This window comes from Larus michahellis, chromosome 6 (assembly GCF_964199755.1).
Source record: "Larus michahellis chromosome 6, bLarMic1.1, whole genome shotgun sequence".
NCBI classification, from domain to species: Eukaryota; Metazoa; Chordata; class Aves; order Charadriiformes; family Laridae; genus Larus; species Larus michahellis.
The window spans coordinates 21,528,220-21,548,026 of record NC_133901.1 but is presented as its reverse complement, the minus strand read 5'-3'; the positions used below and the strand labels follow the sequence as shown (position 1 = coordinate 21,548,026).

General features: G+C 49.5%; 1 protein-coding gene across 1 annotated transcript in view; it reads left to right on the top strand.

Annotated features, from left to right (window-relative positions):
• PAX3 (paired box 3) overlaps positions 1-19,807 on the top strand; it is an 82,695-nt gene that overhangs the window by 1,920 nt on the left and 60,968 nt on the right. Inside the window, exons 2-5 of the mRNA XM_074592351.1 lie at positions 487-617; positions 1,595-1,830; positions 3,212-3,338; positions 3,989-4,123. Coding sequence (XP_074448452.1) covers positions 533-617; positions 1,595-1,830; positions 3,212-3,338; positions 3,989-4,123 — 583 coding nt within the window. The 5' untranslated portion in view covers positions 487-532. The remainder of the gene's footprint in view (positions 1-486; positions 618-1,594; positions 1,831-3,211; positions 3,339-3,988; positions 4,124-19,807) is intronic.

Sequence of the window (19,807 nt, the reverse complement as noted above, 5' to 3'; positions counted from 1 at the left end):
ACCCGTGCCGTGCCGAGACGTGCCGTGTCGTACCGAGCCGGGCTGGGCCGTGCCGTGCCGGTACCGGGCCGCGCTGCGGCGGCGGCGGCCGGGGCGATGCGTCGGACCCGCCCGTCTCGCCCAATCAGCGGGGGCGGCGCGGCCGGGCCGGGCGGCGGCGGCCAATCGCGGCGGCGCCGCCGCGGAGCCGCGCCGGGGACGGAGCCGATAAATGGTCCCGGCCCCGCGGCCGCCGCTCCCCGCCGCACCGGGGACCGCGCCGCCGACCCCCCCTCACCTCCCCCTAAAAAACATCCCTCCCCCGCGCTCAGCCTAGCCTCACGGCGGGGCCCCGGCCCCTGCCCTCCCGGTGCGGGGCAGCGCGGGTCACTGACAAAGGGGCAGCGGCGGAGCTGCCTCCTCCCCGCCCCCCGGCGGCATCGCCCACCCCCTCCCGGGACCGCTCCTGATTCGGTGGGACCGGCTGACAGCGCGGATCTCTCCTAGATCAGCCCTCACCTGGATATAACCCTGCCGGGACGCCGCCGCCGCGATGACAACTCTGGCTGGAGCTGTCCCCAGGATGATGCGACCCGGGGCCGGGCAGAACTACCCCCGCAGCGGGTTCCCGCTGGAAGGTAAGGCCGCCACCGGGCTGCTCCCACTCGGAAAAGCGAGAATTGCTCCGTGCCGGGATGCCAGGACAAAGCAGCTCCCCCCCGGGTCCCGCCGAGAGCCGGCTCCCCGGGCAGCCCGCCGGGCTCAGCCCCGGGCTGTCAGAGGCGCCGTCCCGCTGGCGCAGGGCCCTCTCCCGGGACGGGCACGGCTGGGGATGCTGCGGGCCGGCGGCTCTGGCCTCGCACCCCGGCAGCGGTCCGTCCCCTCCAGCCGGCGGGGCGGGGGGAACCGGCCCGGGAGGTCGGCGGCGCAGCTGGCCCCGCGTCCGCTCTTTAGCGGAGCGAGGGGCAGTGATCCGAAGAGCCCGAAGTTAGGAAAGAAGTGAGGAAAAAGTTAGCAAAAAAGATTTAAAATCAAATAAAAGCGATGCAAACGAAATCGAAAGGGACTTTAGAATCGAGGGCACGTCCCCGGCCGGCCGGGCCGCTGCGAGCGGTGGTTCTTCCTCCAGGCAGCGGCGGTGCGAGAGCCCGGCAGCGCCGGGGAGCCCCGCGGGCCCCTGCCCGGGGGAAGAACGGGCGGCGGCGGCGGCTCCCCTCGCCGCACCCCGCGGCGGCAGAGCGGCGGGCAGCCCCCCCGCCGCCCGGGGAGACCGCCGGCTTCCCGCACCGGTTTCCCCCCTTCTCCGCCGGGGTCGGGGAAGCCCCGAAACCCGGCTCCGGTGCGAGCGCAACAGGTGAAGCCGCCCCGCCGCCTTCCCCTGCCCGCAGGGGCGGCAGCGCGGGGCTCTGCGGGGGCCGGCGGGCCCCGGGCGCGCTGCGGGGCGGCGGGGCGGGCGGGGGCGGGTGGCGAAGAGTTGCCTTACAGAAAAGCAACGACAAAAAAAAAAAAAAGGCAAAAACCAAAACAATAACAAAACAAAAAAAAGACCCAGCAGGATCCGAAGGAGACGTTAACGCCATTTCCCCCTCCTGCCTCCCCTCCCCTCCTTTTCTAGTCTCTACTCCTCTAGGCCAGGGCAGAGTCAATCAGCTCGGAGGAGTGTTTATCAATGGCAGGCCTTTACCCAACCATATCCGACACAAGATAGTGGAGATGGCCCACCATGGCATAAGGCCCTGTGTCATCTCTCGCCAGCTACGAGTGTCCCACGGCTGCGTCTCCAAAATTCTCTGCAGGTACCAGGAGACGGGCTCCATCCGGCCGGGGGCCATCGGCGGCAGCAAACCCAAGGTGAGCCCCTCCGTGCCGGCCCGGAGCCGGGCAAACCCCGGCCGCGGCGGCGGGGAGCGAGGCCCGTCCGGGACTCAGCCCCGGGCAGCCGGCAGCGGGGTTTGCGGGCGGGGAGGGCCGCGGGGGGACCGTGCGGGGGTCTGGGGTGGGCGCAGACACGCACCGGTCACAGAACAGCCTGCCGCGGCACCGCCTGTTGCTCCCAAACTTTTCGAGGCTTTAAAAAATATTGTTGCAGTTTCATGGCAATGATTTTTGTTTAAATTAAGAAAATGTTATTTAAAAAAAACACCAACTTCCTCAAACGAAACTAGAGAGAAAAGGGTGGGTTTGTGAACGCTGGGCTGCCCAAAGGCCCGGGCGCCCCACACTCAGCCCCGCGGGAGCCGCGGGTGGGCTCGGCGCTGCCGGGACGGAGCCGGGAAGCGATCGGTCAGAACGTCAGGGCTTGCACCCAGCGGGATCGGGCCCTCGCTTCTTTCGTTGCAAAGCGCAAAAAAAAATAATTTACTTTATTTCTGTCTGCCTGTCTACCGCTCCTTCTCCTGCTCTGTTTATTTTTTTCTGTCCCCTCCAAAGCTGCGTGTATTTATAGTTACGCAGCTAAAAAGTTTGTGCTCACAATAATGCAGACAAATATGGATCCCTGTCTCAAGATTAGCCTCCTCCTATTGTAGCTTTTCTTTCCCACAAAAACGAAGTAAAGGTTTGCGTTTCTGTTGAAAGTTGCTGCTAGATTTTTTTCCTTTGTTGCTTCTAAAGTAGAAATGCCTGAACTTTCAGTGTTAAAACTCGAGATATGAACGAAAGGCTGTTCCCAGCCGGGATACCTTTGTTTTCTTTGAATTCGGCTTAATTTTAAAATAACGAGGACATCGAAAAAACCTCCCGGTACTCGGACCTCTCAGCGTTTTTATTAACGCGACTTTTCATTTGGCGCTGCGAGCTTTGTTCAGCTGAAACTTCACTAACTTGGAGCTTCGCTGACACGGAATCCTCCTCTAATCCCGACCCAGAATTTCCCCGGGATTTTTCTGCCGGCCGCACGGCAGCCGGTGCTGCCTAAATCGGGCTTTTCCTTGCCGAGGGCTCGATCCCACCTTCCCGTGTAACCCCGGAGGTTTTCCCGGGAAGTTTCGTTTGACTTGGGGGGTGCTTGTCTTACGCGGGCCCGTTGTTACCTATTACATCCCCTCTGATTTTAACCTGCCCGTCCTCGGGGAGTGTTACAACGGGGTTTCTCAGCGGGGCCGGTTTCGTCTCCCAGTGCGGCGGCGGCGGCGGCGACAGTGGGGGAGGCTCCGGTCGCCCCGGGGATCCCGGCGGCGGCAGCCGGGGCTCCCGCAGACTGTGCCCGCTCGCCTTGTCTTTACTGAAGCAGGTGACGACGCCGGATGTTGAGAAGAAAATCGAGGAATACAAGCGGGAAAACGCGGGCATGTTCAGCTGGGAGATCCGGGACAAGCTGCTGAAGGACGGGGTGTGTGACCGCAACACGGTGCCGTCAGGTACGGGGGGGGCCGCCCGGGCAGCGGGGGGCTCGGACACCTCCCGGGGTGCCGGGGCCGAGGGCGGTACGGGGAGGGCAGCGCCGTGCCCGGGGCGAGCTCCGTATCCGGCGGGAGCGGAGCCCCGGGCCGGTGCCCGTGATGCGGTCGGCGTTCGCTCGCTGGTACCGGCAGACGCGTCCCGGGAGGTTCCCTGCGCTCGGCGGGGGTGTTTTCAATTAAATCGCAACTGCATCCCCCTCCCCTCCGCCTCCCCCTGCTTCCCCGCTGTTCCGCTGCTGCTGGACGGCTCGGGGCTTGCCGGGAACCCGGAGCTGGGAAGCGGGAGCAGCTCCCTGTGCCGGTGGGTTGTTTGCCGGGGGGGGGTACACGGAGCCGGGGCGGTGTTTGTCCGGGTGTCCGTGGGCTTGTTCTCATCACCCACTGCCCCGGCTCGGGAAAAAAAATACAGGGCCCCTGTGCCGGCGCTGGAGTGCGGTGTGGGACAGTGCCCTGGGAAAATCCCCGCTGGGACGGAAGCGGGCTGCTGCCCCCCCGAAAGCCCCGACTGGCAGCAGCTGGGGGGGGAAGTGGGGCTCTGCTCCCCGGCCCAGCTGCCGCGGGGGGCTGCTGGGGACCAGCCTGGTCACAGCTCTGCGCTCCTCCCAAAGTGAGCTCCATCAGCCGCATCCTACGGAGCAAGTTTGGGAAAGGTGAGGAAGAGGAGGCCGAGCTGGAAAGGAAGGAGGTGGAGGAAGGTGACAAGAAGGCCAAGCACAGCATTGACGGCATCCTCAGCGAAAGAGGTAAAGTCCCATTTCCCCCCGTTCTCCGTGGAGGCCTGGGACCGGCTGGTGCCAGCCTGGGGTGCTGGTGGGTATTGCTCTCCCTCTTCCCTCCCCTTCCTCCGGGAGGTCGTCCTGGGGCCAGTGCAGCGGGAGGCATAGGGCGAGGAGCTAGCCCCGACGGGGTGGTTGCCACATCCCATCCCGTTCCCCCACTGGTATGACCCTGCGGTGTGTGGGAATGGCGCAGAGGTGGGGGCAAAGAAGGGGGCTGCCACAGATTTGGCTTTTAATAGCAGGGATGGGGGCCAGGGAGCAGGGAGGTCTGGAGCCGACCATGGAGCCCCTGGCACGGCTGCGCAGGGGCTGCTTTGCCAGCCCACGCCGAGCAAAAGGCTGCAGCTGCACAGAAGGGGCAGTTGCAGCCAAAGGCTGCGGAGCCTCAAGTCTCTGCCGCCCTGGGCAGGGCAGGGCAGGGAGACGCATGTTTTGGGTCTTCTCTTAAAACTGCTGGGAAAAGCTTGTGCTGGTGGCTTGCCAGGGACTGCGGGGAGGTTGCAACCCGAAGAAGGCGCAGGCGAAGGGGTGCTCCGAGGGCAGCCGCTGCCCCCGCTGCGGTTGTGCCCGGGTCCCCGTCTGGGCCGGGGCGGAGGGGCAGGCAAGGGCCCGGCTGGGCCGCCTGTGCGTGGAAGTGGCTGCCCAGCACATGCAGAGGCACTGGTGAAGGCGAGACAAAAGTACCAAATGAGCTGGTCAAACATTTGTACAACTTTTCCAGCTTTTACAAAGAAGGCCTTCTATACACAATCTACACTTGGAGATGAACTTGGAAAACAAAGAGGGGGGAGTCCATTGAAACTCACACTTTGGCTTTGCACAGACAAAGCTTCAGCTAGCAGCAGCTTGATGTGAACAAAAGAAGGCAACCTTTTTATAATTCAAGGAGAAAAGAAGAGAAAACAGCCCCACAAAAGGCTGAGAAAAGACATTATGGGCTTGCAATGAGGGATGAATTATTCAATGAGCCCCTAATAGCTGATGCTCCACGCAGTTTTATGGACTCTCTCCACCGTGGAAAAAGTAGCTGCTTTTACCTAGAAAATGTTTCTAGCATTTCTAGACATTTAGAGATGCTGAGTGCCATTCACGAAGGACAACTGAAACCTGTTCTTTACAAGTAGAATAACTCCTTGATGTGTAGGAACAAACCCTAAAACCCTCCCCAAACTTTTAGTTTTCAAGTCTATTACTAAACCTTTCAGGGAAGCCTCATCTTCTGTGTGTCTGTGTTTGCATGGATGCATGTAGTACAAACATGCAGAAGGTGCTACCAAAGTAATAGATTAAGGCGAGAAGGCACGGTTTGATTTGCCCCTGTACGATGGGTCACAGAGTTTCCCCCAGAACCTCCTGCAAGAGAGAATTGTTCTGAGGGATGTGCACCACGGGAAAAATAGCTAAACTCGGTGCCCTAGTTGTTTTAAAATATCTAGCTTTTCTGCCTTCCTGAATTTCTCAACAGAGATTAAAATCAGAAGATAGGAAGCCTTGATAATATCCCTGCTTTATGGAACAAAATTAATTAATAGAGACAGCAAGAGAAAAGATACTATTAACAATATAACCCACCCCTCTTTGAAATACTCCTCCTGTTCTTTGACTCTCTGCTCTTTAAAGCGGGGCTCCCGATCTGCTGTAAATCGGTGTCTGGGTGCGTGGCTGCTGCCCTCCAGCCCGGGGCAGCCCCGAGACTCCCGCAGGAAAAGCAGCGGGGCTGTCGGTCCCACGCTGCAAACGGGGGCTGGCTGGTGCCCCCCGGCACGGCCCTATGAGGAGGCTGCGTTCTGCCCTCCGACGTAACCCTCTCCACTTTCTGCAGACGTGAGTGTCCCATTTTGCCTCTTCCAAGTTCAGTCAATAGCAAAATTCCCCCTGACTAAATGGGGTAGCGCAGCCCCATCCTGTCCTTGCGCACGCAGGTTTTTGCTGGATGGACGTGGCCGGGCGGTTCTGTGCAAACGACAGCTTGATAATCCCGTCTGCTTGGTGTCGGTGCCGGGGAAGGTTTGGCAGTTGGAGGGAGAGCGTGCTCTTCCCCGCAGCAATGCCTGCTCCCCCTCGCCGGCTAGCAAAGCTGTCACTTAATCTTATTACCGGAGCGGCTGGGATGCTGCAGTGTGAGAGCGCTGCTTCTCAAGGAAGGATTTGTTGCTATATATGTGCCTTACATATGGTATAGTGTGATATTATAGGGACAACACAAGAAAAAAATGACCATAAAATAAGTCCACTGCTGTCCACTGGCCAACAAAAAGGGTTCTGCTTCAACTCCCCTTGCCAGCAGACGAGCTTCCATTTCACCCCGTCTATAAAAATCATCAGGTCAGATCCTGCTCTGTTACTGAAGTAACTGGCAGCGCTCCTGAGGATTTTGATGCCGCAGGATCGTGTTTGCCCGCGCCCACCAGCCCGGCCGCGAAGCCCGGTGTGGCAGAGGGTGCCCGCTGGCAGGGCGTCTCGCATGCCCTCCCCGGCGCTCGGTTTGCTCGCAGTGTGTCCGAAGGTTTAAAACAGCAAAACCCTGGCATGGCAGCTCACTGCCGAGGGCTCTCCGTGGGAGTGCTCTGCGTTACAGAGTGAAAAAAGTGCAGTGTTTTGGAACCTTTTATAGTTTGAGTTTTTGGGGTTTTTTTTATAGCTCTGGTCTCAGGGGCTCAAGGCATCCCAGTAGCAGGAGCGTGGGTGTGGAAGGCTTTTGGTTAGGTCAGAAAGCAAGTCCTGGGGCTGAACATGGAGCAGGGAATCGCTCTCCTGCTCGGGAGCACGTATCTAGGCTGGATGGATACTTGCTGACGTTGCCTGAAATTCCCTCCAACTGTGGGCATTTGGGTGGCTCAGGGAGAGGCGTTTTTTCCGAGGGCAAGGATAATGATTGTTGTAATTTTAAGGGTAGCTAATTCAAGATTTGGGATTTGGGGAGTACTTACAGCAGAGTGGGATTAGAGAGAAGAGAAACATGATATTTTTGAAAAATGGGCGACAGAAACAGTATCGCGTGTGCCTTGGGATTTCTCCCATCGCAGATATAAGCATAGGTAAACTTTTGTATACCCCTCTGTGATTCTGTTTCAGCCTCTGTTCACGGACACTTAAACCTGATTCTCTTGATGGCGTTTACAGATGCCACATGTGCAGCCCGCTTTGCTGTGTCTCAGCATTTCTCTGTGTCACCCTCTACCCTGATTTTGGATATATATTTAAAGAAAACCTCAATTGTCACAATGCCTATCAGGAAGCTTATAATTCTATAATAGCATATCTGTGTTTCTGCATGCATGATATATTTTTCTTAAAGGCATAAGTCATAAATAAAGAACATGAAAGAGAAACTTTTGTGCCTTTATATGGCACGTCGGGGCATATTTTTAGCGTAACCGCTACAGAAGAGGGAGTCGCTTGTACCTTTAGCTGGAGCTACACGGGGCAGGGTTTGCCGGCTAATCTGATAGCTCCCCCCTTCATAAGATAGCTGTTGTTTTCTGCCAGAAACCGGGGGCTTTCAGCGCTCAAACGATGGGGCGTAGAGCTGGTCCTGGGGCCGCTGCGAGCGGGCGGCGCTGGCTGGGGCTGGGGGCCGGGACCCCCCCGTCTGCCCTCAAAGGGGGCCTCTGTTCCCGGCCGGCGGAATTGGCCCCCGGGCCCTGTCCTGGCGGATCCTCCCCCAGTCATGCGCACCCGTCCAAAAAGGGCCCTACTCATCCCAAGCCTCTACCCTTGGCTGTACTGAGAGCAATTCAGGCTACAGCAGACTAAATTGCCTCCTTTATTTCCTTCTTACTTTCATCTTGGACCAAACCCTTCCCCCCTCTCCCTCCCCTTCCTCTTTTCTTTTTTTTTTTCTTTTTTTTTTTTTTTTTTTCTGTGTGCCTGAGGCTCACATTAATACAATTTCGGCACCACCCCTATTTTTGTGTGTGTATGTGGGGAGTTTGAAGGGGGGGGGGCGGGAGGAATAAAAAAGGACCTTAGCACAAAAGCCCTGCTCAGCAGCTAGAAAGTTCAAGCTGGTGCTGCTTGTCTAGCTGTGTGATGCTTTTCCTGTTTGCGAGTTTTGGGAAACATTTTTGCTTTGTACTGTAATGGAATTAAGAGGACAGATGCTGACTGTAAATGGGACACGCGACTACCAGCCCCTAGCTTAAATATTTAGATGCAATGTTACAATTACTGACTTGATGCACAGGCTTTGAAGTGGTGGCACATGATCTAAAGGGTAGCTGGGGCTAGACGGGCTTGCAGATGTTTTGATTAGGGTTGGTCAGTATCACGCAGCCAGTTATTTTTAGGTTGTTAAACTAATAAAGGCAGTTTATTAAGGGACAGGATTAACGTGCAGGCACCAGATATCAGTTGGAGTCATCCCATTCATTTCTGCCTCGTAGACCATCGGGTTAGCGGCTGGAGCATGGGACGAGGCAAATGCCAAATTAGATTTTTGGTTGTGATTTTCTGATGCAGGGTTTGTCGTGATTTTGCTCCAGCGTCCCGTCGCAGGGCGGGAGGACTTACTCGTGTGAAATACTGCTGTGTCTTACGGCTGGGAAGCACAGTATGTTCCCTCGCTCAATGCTCCCGGTCAAGATTCACTTACCGAACGAAACGTGATGTCTGTGGCTGCAGGCGATTATCATCTCGAGCCTGGAATTTCATACAGTACTTTACATATTTGGTAACTAGCAGGTCTAAGAAATCAACTCGTGTAACTTGAACAGAATTTCAGTTCTGAGGCTCTCAGAGCTGACAAGAAAATAGTGCTTAATTAAGAAAAAACTCCCTAGCGACTCCAGGATTTGGCTCAAGGCAGACAGTGCTAACAAGTATTTTCTGTCTGTCTCTTTCCCTTCCTTTCCTCATATCTCAAGAGTGCGTGAGTCCAGTCCTGGATAGAAAAGCCGGGTGCCACACAAGCGCAAACCGAAGCAGGGGACGAAGTCTCTTTTACCTGGGCTTTGTCTCTCCTGCCTGCCCTGTTGTCGCCGTGGGGCTCTGGGCCAGGCTCCCTTTTCCAAATCATTATGCTGAGCGAAAAATAATAACTGATGCCCTCAGCGATCAATAACTTGCCAACAAGCGAGAGCATGGTGTCCCACCGTGCTGAGCATTTTCAGAAAGGTGCTGTATGTTTGTGTTTTGAGTGGCTTCAGAGACAGGAGAGCTGGGGGGCTCCGAGGAGAGTGCTAATTAGCAGACTCACTGCACAGTAATCGCCTTCCGTAAGCGCTAGTAATACTTCCAGCTGTGGGAAGAAAGGGTGTTACTCAGTCTAGCAGCGGCTCTCTGAAGTAATATATAGACACATCATATCCCTTTCTTGAAATCGTGATTTCCTTAATGGGTTTGCATTATTTCGCCATCTTATGAAAACTTTCTCCAATTTAAAAAGGGTCTGTGCCTATTCAAACAGAACTGCTGTGGGCATCCTTTCCAGTTCTTCTGATTGCATATATTTAGAACAAAGGCAAATGTTATTTTAGCAAATATCAGGATGGCTTCACACTCAGCAGTTGATTAACTGGAATTTGTACTCAAGTTTGCATCTTATTTTGTTGCTCTGAAAATATTAATAATCCATTAGATTTACAGTGTCATTTTGGAAAGGCTGAGGCAAGAAATCGGCTTCAACGTGGCTAGGACTTACTCCGAAAATGTGATTTTTATCTTTGGCTTTCTGGATTCTCCTACCATTGCAAAATCCTTGACGTCAGTAGGAATTTGCCATGGGTGGGGGTCAGGCTTTTCTTGAAACCAGCTCTGTAACGTGCTGAGCAACTGGAGCTCTGGGGGAAATCCTCAGGTTTAGGTTTACTGGATCGGGTATCAGACCTCCAGTTCTGCAAAGGCTATCGAATGTGGGTAACGGCGAGGAGTCCCACTCAAAGGGCCTATTCATGTATGCAAAGTTACTCACGTGGGTCGGGGCAGGCAGGAATGGGGCCTGAATTTGTTCTATTCTGTTAATAGAAAGTACCCACTCAACACGAGTGTGGCTCTAATCCCGAGTGAAAGTCTGGGGCAAAACTCTCATCGAGGGCAAGGACCTCTCCCTCTGTGTTTACACAAAGGTGGCAATGTTATCAGCAGACAGAGATTTTAAGTTAGATAAAAAAAAAAATAAATTAGAAATTAATGCTGAAAGTAAAAGTTGATGCTGATGAAATCCTTAAAACGGATTATTTTCCGGGTCTGATTTCGAATAGTAATTCTCTGTTGTATCAGTCAAAGGCGGTGCTTTTATCTAACACTTACTCAGGGAAGATTTAGTTTGGTATTAGGTTTACTTATTGATAAGGGTTGGAACAGGGTTTAGAAGAGGGAAGCCAATAAAGTTGATAGTGATAAATTATCACGAGTCCCCCGGGCTGTGTAATAAAACTGCATTGGGAAATGAAGCAGAACTACAAAGTGCTCTCTGGTTAATTTAAGAAGAAATTGAGTGAAACGCAAAGCAATAAATCAGAGCAAGCCAGTCAATGCGAATTTCTCCATGTAAATGTCACTTTAAATCCTATGGAACAAACACATGTGGCTAAAGAAAGACTAAAATATATAAATAAAAATGCAGGATATTTCCAAGTGTTCCCCAAGCGCTGAGCTCTCTGGCTAATAAAAATGATGTACAGTAACATAATTCACCGCAAGACCTTGTTTAGCGGGGTGTGAGCGCTGCGTTTTACTTTACTTGCCCTGGAGTACTGCTGCCCCATGCTGTTAAACTAATTCAGTTTAAATCACCCTGCCTAGAAAAAAAAAGTGAAGCGTAATGAAATTAAAACTCACTGAGGACACATTAGAGTTAAAGTGTGTCATGCGCCGAGATTATTTAGTTAGTGGAGTTTGATGTGACTGTCGACAGGTCATTTATTTATCCTAGTAAATAAAGATTCACGAACTATTAAGAACGTGCATATATAACTAGTAAGACAGTAAAAGGCAATTAAGCAGTCAGTTTAATGTCTTATCTTGCTGGTTGCCCTACAGTTGTTTTACAACTAGGAATTAAAATTTGAAAAGGAAGTTTTCAGTGTCCCTGGCCAAATATTGATTAAGTAGTTGTTTGCTGATGCCATTGTGGCACATAAAAAGGCCAGTAGTTCTGCCCCTTGTTGTTCATCTTCCATTGTCGCTGATTCTTAACCTCGGAGATCAAAGGAGGATCATTTCAGTTTATCTGTCTTGGAAAATCCTTCTTTGCTCCTAAACCCGTATGGATTAATGACCAAATTGTCTTTAATGAGATGTGAAATTTGAATGGAATCCTTATTTTGCATGGTCTGTTGCGTGTATGCACTGTACGCTCTTACAGTTTTGTGAGGGATTTTTGTTTAGCATTATTGGATTTGTTTTGTTTGAATCGGTTTTTAGTATGCAATGCACTGCAATTTTACTGTTACAACGGGTAAAATATGTGGTATTTCACTGAATTTTAATGAAACTAATTTTATTGCATGTAACCTTTCTGATGAGTGTAGCCTAAAGAAAGAAGAAGTTGGTTTTTTTTGTACCAAATCACCTAAGAGATAAATGGTCCAGGGCTGCCACTAAAAGAAAGGGAGTTTGAGAAGCCAGCCAGTTCTCCGGGTTGGGCTCCCAGTATAAAGGGGACACAAACGAGCCTGCAGCATTTCTTTGTGTGTTTTCTTCGGTTTTGATTTTCTAGACCTAGCTTTGATTGGCGAGTCTAGCTGTACTGCCCTGCCTCAAAAAAGTGGGGAAAGTCGGATGGGCCAGGCTGTGCTGAACAGCAAGCAGGAATCCTTGAGAAAAATCGGTTCCTTCTTGCATTACGGGAAGCCGTACTTAGTTCAGAGGTAGTAAAATATATTCCATCATATCCTCGGTAGAAGAGGCTGTGCAATCTGCAGGTGTTATGTTGGCTTGTAATTATGATACGGAGTTTCATCTGAATTGTAGCGTCTGTGAGCGTTAGAGCCAGGTCCTGCTGCTTCCACTGCTGCAGCTGGACACGAAAATGCAGCTTTACAAGGAGGAGTAAGAAGCCTGGTAAAGCTGGAGAGCCTTTTCTGGTGTCACGTTGATTTTTACGTGGGTGAGCCTCCTCTGCTGTGGTGACAAACAGCAGAGGGCTATGCCAGAATTTTTTTAATCAGCATTTTCTCACTCGCTTTCTTAAATACATGCTGTTTTCGTTTTGTCTGGTTATCTCTGAATAAAATATCAGTCCGTGCACACTTCACAAGTACTCAGCTACTTTAGGAGATATTTCGCCCCAGAGTAACAGCTAAAATTTTTTGCAAGCATTTTAGGTGCAAATTTCCTTAAAGTCCATGAACTCAGGTTGTTCGTTTCCATGGAGAGCTGCAGTGAGGACACTGATATACATTCTACCTTTAGATTTTTATTTTTTGTTTTAATGGATATTTGCCTGGATGTAGACTTTCTGCCAAACACGACCAATGTTTATATCGTGGGCAAGTCCATATAAGGACCTGTCTTAAGGATTTTTGTATTTATGATGTGGCTCGTGTTGGATGGCTGATCCAAAACTGACTATGTAGTAATTTCTTTATCAGATATAATGTCACATAGATCACTGTGGTTTGAATCGTACGAGGAATAAACTGTCTGCAGCTGACATGTCTGCAAGCAGACAGCTTATTCAGCCCCTGTCAAATCTTGTTCACCTTATTTAAATGAGTAGGACTGTTCATGCCAATATAATCAGGATCTGTTCCATATACCAGCCCAGGAAAGCAGTAACAACTTCAGTTCTCCTGGCTAAATTGCTCTCTCCTTTGTTAAAAATGTAGCCAGTGTATAACCCATACACCCCCTGCGAGGCAGTAGCACCAACATGCTCAGAGTAACCAAACTGTACTTAAAACTGCTTTCCATCTCTGCATCTTTAACTGGCTCAGGGAAAAGTAGAGATGGATGCAGACAGGTTTTATAGAAACAAGGGGTAGTGGGGAAAGCTCCCACAGAAAATCCTTTTTTACCGAAGATGATGTGGCAGGGCTTCCCTCTCACTTGTGGTGGTTTGATCAGGTGTGAAGTGCTGAGGAGCTGGAGCAAGAACCGGGGGGAAAGAGTGGCCGGATGAGGACTCTGACACCTACCCGCCCCCTCCAGTCAGGCTCTGTGATGAGAAAAAACCTGCCCAGAACTAGCTGGAAGTCAGCTTCGCACTGGTTTCATGAGCAACAAAATACATTGTTTTCAGAAAGGAGGCGTTTTGACAGAAAAAGGAGAAGTGACAAATGTTTAGCTTAAAGCAATGTGAAAATGGAAGGTGAAATACACTATTTTCCCATTTTCACAATGAAATCCTGCAAAGTATGGAATTTGCCAAAAAAGCCCCAAGGAAAACCTCAGGAAATCCATTTACCGAGGTATAAATCAAGATTAACTCCGCTGCAGCTGGTGGGCTGACGCTAGGGTGTGAGCAAACGCTGAATTAGATCATCAGTATTTACACGCAAGAAGGGATAGTTTCAAATAACTACATCCTGCAAATTTAACTCACCCACTTCTGATAGTTTCACCAAATCCAGAAAAGTTATCCAACTAAGGACTGTTTCCACAAGGAGTGATGTTTCAAACCTTCATGGTGCAGTATTTTGGAGGGAGGGAGGGAGGTCTACAATTTCTTTCTGTACATTTTTCTTTAGATTTTGAATACATGCGGTGCAGAGGAAGGCACGGTATGCTCTAACCTCTCTTGCTGCCTATGGTAGCTATTATGTGTACGGTATGTACTGTGTACTCTGCCGCCTTCTGTGGAACTGCAAATTAGTAGAAGAAAAACATTGAGGAATCTATTTAGAAGATCGTACAATCGATGTTGCAGTTAGGAAAAAGCCCTGTGGGTTCATCCCTGGTTTAGTGCAGTTGATTGGACCTGCTCCCTTTTAAATCAACAGGATCATGCAAAAATGCACAAAATATTTGGCAGCTGTGCAGAAAAATCACACAAACGCCTGTTGCTTTAGCACCCACGATTTGTTTTCCACCAAATGCAGCGGTACCTTTTGAAAAGCCCTTAAAACTAATTGCTTGTCCACCTTTTCTGGACATCAGCGAGACTGGCATGAACTGCGGGTGGTGTGCGCCGGGGCAGGTGATTTGGAGCAGCCTGAGCTGAGCTGATGCCCAGCGGGGACTCAAGCACCGAAAAGTATTGCAGGCTGTCGCGGGATGCTCACTTCTCCTGGCGAAAATGCAAAATGGCTGCATATAGCAGACATTTTGTTTGTCTTTTTATTATTTCCTTCTCCTGTGCTTAAAAAGTTTCTTGAAACCAAGTTGCACTGTCGTTTACATCTGAGCAATCCCAGTGCAGGTTGCTTACGGTTGAATTTGGCCCTATATATGAAAGTTTAATTATGTTTCAGATTTGAGGGAACTCATTCGCTTTCTCAGATTTAGTAAGACTTTATAGCGCTAAACAGCTATTTTCGTTGATAAATAAGAGATCTGACATGGCAAGTAAAGCCTAGTTAAAATAAAATGTTACAAGCAGAGCAAATTAAAACGAGATGTTTTAGGGAACTGCACTTAAAAATTTTTCTAACATATGATTTAGCAAAAAAAGGCAAAGGAAACGTCTGGCCCTCTGCTGTGAGAAGCTCTGTAACCAATCTGCTCCCTCAGTCCCCGCAGGACGGCAGGCAGAGCGCTGCTTGCTCCGTTTGATTTCTGGTTCCTCCCTAGGTGAAGGGTATTGCTCTGTCCTCCCCAAAAGGCATTCCTCCCCTCAGCCTCTCCTCCTGATCAACACGGCAAATTGGGAAAGAAACCAGGAGCTCTTAATTCGAACAGTCGTCAAACCCTACACAATGACAGGCATAAAGAGGTTTTTTGTCCAAACTCTTAGAGGTCATTTGGCTAAGGAAGGACATAAAACAAGCCAGCATTCAACGTTACTGTACTTCTCCTGAGCTGGCAGTCGAAAAGATGGAGTGATGATTGATGACATAAGTATTTCTCTTAATCTGACATCAGGAACAGACTTGTCAGCCTTGGAAGAGTAAATCAGAGACAGAAATTTAGAGTGGGTATTAAAAGAATCCTAAATACATCTAGTATCTGAATCCAGATGATGGTAATTATAAATGAGAAATAAAACAAACAGCCCAGAAAAGTCCTATAAGGGGGAAAGAAAGATCCTCCAGGTGATCAGAGAGTGGAGTAGGGACTCAGCTGTTTCCAGTCTTGGGCATTATAATGCAGAAATCACTCTCTTAAATAAATAGGCCACCTAGCACTTATTTTTTGGCCACTGGCTAGCAGTGGGAGGGCATGCAGAATGATGGGTTTCCCAGGGCAGCAAAGGGGGAAACTCCTTTGGATGCACTTTGTTTTCTTGCGATGCTACCCTTCCTGTTTTAGCCCGAGGGGTTTGGAGGAGTGGCCCTGCCCTTGGGGTGCCTTGGACTTGTTCTGCTGGGTCGGATCCTTTGGTTAAAAGACCCATTGTGCTTCTCTGAGCCTGAGTTCACCACAGCAAGGAGAGCCCTGCAGGGACGCAGGGCTGGCTGCAGTACCTCTAAGTTCAAGGGTGGCTCCCAGCCCAGCTGGGAGCTGCTGCTGCCCTGTTTCCAGCCTGGGGACCTCCTTGCACTGCCCTTTTCTCCTGGAAGACCTTGCTCTGCCTCTGCCCTTCTCTTCCGGGAAGCTTGTAAGTGCTTTTCTTTTTTTAAATATGAAGTTTAAAGCTTGCACAGGACTGTTGTGTTCTCTCGGTGGAGATGTTGCGATCACAGTTGTGCTTGGTAGGTGGTGCTTTGCACTTGGTGGCATTCAGCTCTTTGAGTAGATGCCTGAGGTCCCAGAGATTTGGGCTAAATGGCTTCCCCCCCGCTTGCACAGCTGGTGCTGGTTTGCTGCTGGAGTTCCCACAGCTGCGGGAGAGGGGCTGCCAAAGGCATCTTTCCATGGGCTCTAACAGTCTCCTGCCTGGGCTGTGGCGAGTGTGGTTCTGCATCTTTGGAGTGGGACAAGGGAGCTTTTCTTATACCCTCTCTAAGTAGGAAAGAGTGATCTTGGTGACTAATGTGTTTTATAAGTAAGTGATACACCTAAATATAAATGAACAAGAAAAAATTGGTCATAGCAAAAAGTAGTGCTGGAAGAGTTGGGTTTGGTTTGGAAGAGAACTGCTTTGAGTTGTTATAATCTGCCCGGCGTTTCTCAGTGTTGCCTCTGCCCAGCTGAGGTGGGACCACTGTTTCTCTCTCCCCGGTTACTGATTGCTGCTTGGTCGTAATCCCCCACAGCAGGAAGAAGGTGTTGTTTCTTGCTTTCTACACTCTCCTTAACTTTTATTATTTTCTTTCCTTCTGTTACTGTGGGCCCTGGCAGTGTGTGCAGTGGAGAAGGGGCTGGAGCGTGGGAGATCTGGCTATGTCAGTTGCTCCCGTTTGGCTAAATCTTCTCCTTGTATCTTTGTGCAGTTTTTTTTTTTCCTTAGAAATGAGATCAATGATATTTTCCTCTCTCAATGGCGTTTCCTAGTGTCTGGGATCCAGAAATCAAAAGCGTTATATAGGATCAGCTGCCACAGTTCCTCTGTTGAAACTGCACATCTAGGTGAAACGATGGTTTAGAGCAACTGAGGTGGGGGAACACTGGGTTGTTTGTGGAGGGGCTGGAGGGCGCCCTCTGGACCAGTGACCCGTGGTGTGGAGCACTTCTTACCTGAGCAGAGTAACGCTGCGGCCCCTGGCTCGGGGCAGCAGGTGATGCCTTTTGATGAAGTAGATCAAGACTCAGTGTTTTTATTTCTGATGCTTTTATTACTGTTGTTTACAGCAAAAGCAGACCAATAACTAGTATGGTCTGGGATTAAGTTCACCAATTCAGAGGTGCTGCCTCAATTTACGCTGAGGCTCTGAGCCACAGCGTGTTTACTGCAGTGCAGCCATTAATGATACATACTTTTTGCTGGTTTTGCTGGGTTTCCCATGAATAGTCTGAAGTTTTCTCAAATACGGGGTGTGGAAAATCTATTCAATAATATATGCAAATAATCTTTGTTTCTAAGCAAATGTTTGATGCTTGAAATTTATGTGGTTGTGACTGGGCACGCTGGTCTCGCACTGTTTTCTCTTCTAGAACTGGGTGTTGCTGTTGCATTCGCTAAGAACGTACCATAACTCCTGGAGAGCTGCTTAAGACGTTTTCTTTCTTTTTAAATTGGATTATTTTTTTTTTACTAATGTGCTTGTTAAAACAGAAATACGAACTGGGCAGAAAAAGGAGACAAATCCTGCTTTAAACATTCTTTTGTTGTATATTGGTAGTATTTATAATTTAAAACTGTAGCTTTCAAAATCTTTATGCAACAGAATGCATTTCTCAGTGGTGGCATTTTGTGTTACGCAGACTGATTATGGATGAACTGTTTTGGTTTGTTTTAAAACTTTTTTTTTAAATAAAATCTGTGCTTGCTTTAATAAACATTTTCCTCACTAGAGAGAAACAGTCTAGTGAGTTGGACATAAAGCTATGAGCCAAAAAACTGAGGAGCCATTTCCAGTTGATGGACTGGCTTGAACTTGTCAACAGGTCTTAAAAAAGAAAAGAAAAGATTTTAGATGTGCAACTGCAGTACAACTTGCAGCAAGGCAAGATTTGATTTCCAGAGTTGCCAATACAAATAGTTCTTACTGATTTCTAGAGCTTCAAGGAAAATGGCATTGTTACAGTCAGTTTTTTAAACATTAAAATTGTGGGGTTTGTTTTGTGGTGTGGCTTTTCTTTTTTTTTTTTTTAACACCACTAATTCTTCTAATTAATAGTGTCAAGCATGTGAGATTTCTCATAAACCTCAAAAAAGCCTATTCAAGTTAATGGCAAGACTTGCATTGTCTTTAATGAAGTTTGTTCAGATCTTCCACTAATAGGGCTTTTTTTGTTTTCTAGATTTCTTTTATTTTTTTGTTGTTGTTTCCCTCCCCTTTCCTTGAGGGGGAAAAAAAAGAAGTTTTTGGTTGTTTTTTTTTTTTTTTTTAAGAAATGGGGGAATTCTAGCATTCCTGGGCATGAGAGGAGAATACTGATTAGAATCAGGCAGAGAGCAAGCAGGTGCTGAGCATGTTCGTTGCTTAACCCCCTGCCCTGCTCCCGCTTCCCTGCCCTGACCCAGCGCACAGCCCCTGCCAATAGCAGCCAGTTGCCAGATGTTGGAGATGTTTGCAGGGACGGCGATTGTTCACCAGGTCTCATCTAAAACCAGGGAGTTCCTACAATGGTTGTATTTCATGTTTAAAGCTGGGCTGGATAAGCCACTGGAGACTCCGCTGGGGAAAAATACTGTATTTCTGAGGAGAAGAACTGGCTGTTCTGCTGTGAGCTGCTGTGTAGCTGTGGTATCCGTTTGCAAAAACTAATACAAAAAACTAACAAGCAGACTAGATTGCCTGAGGGGGGGAAAGCTGTCTATTTTTTTTATGAACAAAAAAGATTTTTATGGCTTAGAAACAGTACACCCTAAAGAGAGGTGTGTTTAAAAGTTTGACTCGAAAGCTTTTGTCTGGAGAATAATACGCTTGGTGTAAAGAGCGGCACAATGGAAGTCTTTTCTTCTAGTTATGTATGGGCGAGCATCAGTCAGCCAAGGAAGAACTTCAAAGGCCAAAGTAAAAACTTGCTGGGCTCTTTCTTTCCTGACAGGTTTTTCCCGAGGTAAGATGGGGAGAGCTGTTTGTGCTGGGAACTGGTGCTCTCCTCCTGTAGCAGAGGCGGCAATTGATCATACGCAAACCCCGCTACCTAGCCTGAACCACCTCTGTCTCCAGTTGGTGTGCCTTTTTGGAAGCTACTGAAGTATCCCATCTCGTGAGTCTTTCATTGCTTATGCATAAAAAGATCTCAGAAATTCCACTTCTGCCTTGCTGGGAAGGCACCGTGCCAGATCGAAGGGGAAGCTCTTTTCTAAACGTGTTCCTAGGGAAGATGATCTATTTCTCTGCCTCCAGAAAATACTCATTATTCACACACTGTAGACTGCCTTTAAGGTGGGGAAAATAGCCCCAGTGTGTTTTAATGTAAGTAGTCCAAGGATATAACTGCTGTGCATTAAATCAGCCACTGAACTTCGTGTCTGTCATGTAAATAACATCCAGAGAAAGGTCTTACGTGACCTTGTAGAATCACTTCATTTTGTGAATTTTGAAAGCTTTTTTTACCTGGGAATTTTTTTACCTGATGTTAAAAGCAGCAGTCATTTACCTAGGTTAAAAATGTAATTTAGTGTTACCTGTAAGGCTGTGTTCTGGAGGCAGGCAAAAAAAACCAAAAAAACAAACGTGCCGCTGCTTTAGCGGACTGTGCGGTCACATCAGTCTTTGTTAAAGGCAGAGGCACAACAGAGGAATGAGAGGATGTCTGACGGAGCAAGCAGCTCTCCTGTGTTCCCAAGAGCACAAAGCGGAGTGGTCCGTACCACGAGCCTAAAATACAGTAGAACTATGCTGACTCTCCTGCTGGTGTGTGTGAGGCCATTTGCTTTCTGGGGAGTGGGGCAGGGAAAGACAATCACCTTTCAGCACAAAAGATATAACCGCAGCACTAATTAATTAACTAATACTCGAGAAATGCTTGTGCAGGCAAGAGAGCAACCCTTCTGCCAGCCCACACTCACAGGGTGGTAGGTGAGCATCAGCGAGCGTGGCTTGTGCCACC